General features: G+C 34.0%; 1 protein-coding gene across 1 annotated transcript; it reads right to left on the bottom strand.

Annotated features, from left to right (window-relative positions):
- Positions 1-1,048: 1,048 nt before the first annotated feature.
- On the bottom strand, positions 1,049-3,378 carry LOC147563210 (uncharacterized). The gene is made up of 6 exons (XM_086635628.1): positions 3,123-3,378; positions 2,812-3,014; positions 2,664-2,750; positions 1,758-1,907; positions 1,356-1,553; positions 1,049-1,248 (listed from the first exon to the last, which is right to left on the bottom strand). Exons 1-6 carry the CDS (start codon positions 3,175-3,177, stop codon positions 1,144-1,146), a joined length of 798 nt encoding a protein of 265 aa, XP_086491754.1. The 5' UTR covers positions 3,178-3,378; the 3' UTR covers positions 1,049-1,143.
- Positions 3,379-3,921: the final 543 nt, after the last annotated feature.

Raw genomic sequence — 3,921 nt, 5'->3', positions numbered from 1 at the left:
TCTAAGGGTAGATAATATTATAGGTCGCGGCTTTGGGGAATAAAGAAAACTCTCCGGGGAATAAAGACTAAAGGAGCATATTTACATTTTAGACCGAAAATTTACAAAGTTGTATCTTGCCCCCCTAATCTTCATCTTTCACTAAGTTTATCTTCTTCTTCTCTCTAAAAACCCTAATCCAAGAAACCTAATAGTAGTACTACAAATCAGAATCCCGAATAAATCAAGAGAAGAAGATTGAGGAATTTAAAGACCAACGGGGTTCTTGCTCCATCAAATTCGTGTTGGAATGGATACTAAATCATTGTCAATCAACTCACTCAATTTTGATATAACATCACTTTGTAGGTTTCAAACTAATTGGATTTTTGAAGGTGTATGAATATTTCTTCTAAATCTCAATTTGTAACCCTAATCCAAGAAACCTAATAGTAGTAATACAAATCAGAATCCCGAATAAATCAAGAGAAGAAGATTGAGGAATTTAGAGACCAACGGGGTTCTTCTTCCATCAAATTCGTGTTGGAATGGATACTAAATCATTGTCAATCAACTCACCCAATTTTGATATAACATCACTTTGTAGGTTTCAAACTAATTGGATTTTTGAAGGTGTATGAATATTACTTCTAAAACTCAATTTGTAACCCTAATTCCTCAATCTTCTTCTCTTAATTTATTAGGAATTTTGATTTGTAGTACTATTATTGAGTTTCTTGGATTAGGGTTTTTAGAGAGAAGAAGAAGAAGATAAACTTAATGGAAGATGAAGATGAAGATTAGGGGGCAAGATACAACTTTGTAAATTTTTGGGTTAAAAGTAAATATGCTCCCTTAGTCTTTATTCCCGGAGAATTTTCTTTATTCCCCAAAGCCGTGGCCATATTATATCTTCCAGAAGATGAGAGCTCTTAGCAGTTCTTTTTCGTCGAGGAAGAACTCCTCCACCACCCAAAAAACCTTCAGCCCAGGCTAGGAAACGATAGTTTGAAGATGAAGAGGAGTTGATCTAATGGATCTTAATACTAAACAAAGAAATTGTAATTACTTACTAAAATGAAAATTCATTTTACTTGTAAAACGTAGACATTTTTATCATCATTAATATCAATAATTGTTGGAAATTGCAAATTTGCAAAAACTTCAAATATTTCTTTTAAGCTTCTTCTCCTTCTTGAACTCACTAAAATCAGCAAGCAAACTACCATTAACTTTTTCTTTCATATTCTCGACTAATCTGTTCAATACCTGTTCCATTCAATTCAAAAACACAACTTAATCGAATTACCTAAAAACTATCATAGGAATTCATTGACATTGAGTTATTGAAAGTGAGTTCATATGAATGAACTAACCGATTCTGCGACGTTAGTGAGAACATCATCTGGCACTACAGCAAGCATAGGAGGAAGAACAAAGCTTATAGTCATCTCTAATTGACCTTTAAGACGAGTTCTAATTCCTCGTCTATAAGGATATAAAGCTCCTTTTACACCAAGTGAGAAATGAGATGGATCAAGAACATTGTCTAAACCTTGTAGCTCCCATCTAACCTGCATTAATCAGCGCTATAGATGTGTAAAGAAGGGTTTGAGGATTCGTAATTTTGAAAAAATCAAACTTGATATCTAAACCAACACTAGTACTTGTTCGGATATTAAGCTTGCAATCTACCTGATATTGTCGAAGAAGCAGTAGCGAGTAAGGAATTAGTTACTTGAGATATGTGAAATGGTTCGAAATGGAAAAGCACTTACAATATCGAGCTCAAGGACCTTGGTCGTGTCAGTAGGAACACCGGGTGGGTAATCGTTTCCTTGAGTTTTGCACCTTAGCTTCATGTCAATAATAGGCCATGCAGTCAAAAAGAGAAATTGTATAGGAAGCATTTGTATTCTCCACTCATCCTGCACAAAGTTTGCTTTTGAATCAAATCTTTGATACTATTAGGTGTTCATTCATGTTTCTCCAGATATTCATCAACTTGGAGCCATTGTTGAGTAGAGGTAGTAGTTAGTATTCAAATAAATGATGTAGCATATTAACACTCACAAGTTCAGGAATTCGATTTTAATAATGTTATATCTTTTTGGCGAAGGGGTGAAATAGTTACAAGTGTTATAAGAAAGCTTAATAACTGTGGCGAAGTTCTAACTCTGTCGACGAAGTGCTTGTTTGTATACTGCTAAATGATATCATAGCTCGACGACTCTAAAATCGTAATAACACTCCAATATAGTGAGCTTTTTAGAGCTAGTTGTTTATATATATATATATACCTAAATGATGGTAAGTGTTCGATAACAATTGAAGTTGTGGGTTTAAATAATAGCTAGTATCCTCCTACATAACTAGAAATGAGATTGTATTGGTGTGTTTTCTCTGAATATGGATCGTCTGAAACAAATGAACCAAAATCGAGCCAAACCAGTCATAGTCTGACAATAACAAACATTCTGAAACATGACTCCATTCAATTCAGCACGGAGTTAGATTTTCAAATCTAACCTAGGAACAAAACACTTATCATCAAATATTTTGCGCATTTTAAGCAAATGAAAACCCTAACTATCATATTGAGTAGCACAAGAACAATGGTTTAGGGTTCAATTGAGAAATTGAATTAAGAAGAAGAAAGTAAAGATGGGTATAATTAAGATTACCTCATTCAATCTCTCACTCCTCCTTTTATCAGGAAAAATTGCTTGAAAAACTCTTGCTTTATCATTTAGGTATTGATCAAATGAAACCTACAAAATTCAATTTGTAAGATACAGAGTCTATAGAGAGAAAGAGAGAAAGAAGAAGTACCCCAGGAGGCTCATAAAGAGGCAAATCAGTAGCAAGTCTCGAAGAGAATGTCGAAAGCTTCTCATTGGATTTGACAGACGAAGACGGGGAAGAAGACGATGATGATGAAGCAGTACATTGCCATTTGGAACTAGATGAAGATGACCCAAAACCCTGAAACTGTAATTCCCCTTTCTCTCTCTTAACATAATTTAAATGCCTACCTGATTCTCACCCATTATAGATTTATAGTGATAGATAGTCAGAAATTCACCAAATTCTACCTGAAACTAATTCAAGAAGATTCAAATTGGAGAGAGAAAAGGAAGTACCTGAAAGTGGGAATCTGTGTTTGTAACCAACTGAAGGACCTAATAATTCCCCCATTGTTTCTTTCTATCTTCAAATAAGTATTTTTAGAGAGAGAAAAGAGAAAGAGAAAGTGATTGAGTGATTCAGATTTTCAGTTTTATCTTGAAGTGGTGCTTGTCTTAATTTTAGTGGTTAGCCTTCTATGGTAGGACCATTTTTACCACTAAAAAGTTTAGTTTAAACAAAAATAGGTATGGGAAGTTGGTATTTTGGAACACAAAAATGTACAGTAGTATTCCTTACTATAGTCGGGATGGCTGAATCCGGACCAACTTAACTAAGTCGGATATGATTTAGAGAGAAATAAGATTTATTTTTTATTGATATGTATCTGCTCGGCCACTTAAGTCAGTTAAAAATCCTAGTCACTTTTAGAGTTGTGCAAAATATCATAGTCGATTTAAGAACTTCTACTTCGACCCAATGAAGTTCGGACATGCCTCCTTTAGTTATTCATATTGAAGAGAGATTTATTGTATAATAATTTAGATAATCTAGTGGAGGCGTTACTTGATATTGTGTGAGTCTTTATTGGTTAAGGCGAGTCTGAGTTACGCCAACAAATTAGAGAAACAAAGAGTGAGACATGCTTTTACACTGTATTGTCGCGTAAAACACTTATATATCATACAAGGTCCTGAACAAGATTAGATTTTAATCAAAAGATGAAACCATGAATAAAGGTTGTTATAGTGAATAACAAATCAGATGTCAATTACGTTGAATTTGTCAAGAAAACAACGAAAAGCGATGTACATC

Source organism: Eschscholzia californica, unplaced genomic scaffold (assembly GCF_041429995.1).
Source record: "Eschscholzia californica isolate CP2 unplaced genomic scaffold, dmEscCali1.0.p SCAF_1, whole genome shotgun sequence".
NCBI lineage: Eukaryota > Viridiplantae > Streptophyta > Magnoliopsida > Ranunculales > Papaveraceae > Eschscholzia > Eschscholzia californica.
This window is presented reverse-complemented; position numbering and strand designations above follow the sequence as displayed.

Bases quoted from the DNA above. Each gene is read 5' to 3' on its own strand.
- LOC147563210 (XM_086635628.1), bottom strand. From the start codon at position 3,177: ATGGGGGAATTATTAGGTCCTTCAGTTGGTTACAAACACAGATTCCCA. The intron at 2,751-2,811 runs GTACTTCTTCTT...TGAATTTTGTAG, and splicing joins CTCTTTATGAGCCTCCTGGG to GTTTCATTTGATCAATACCT. The intron at 1,908-2,663 runs GTAATCTTAATT...AACTTTGTGCAG, and splicing joins GGAGTGAGAGATTGAATGAG to GATGAGTGGAGAATACAAAT.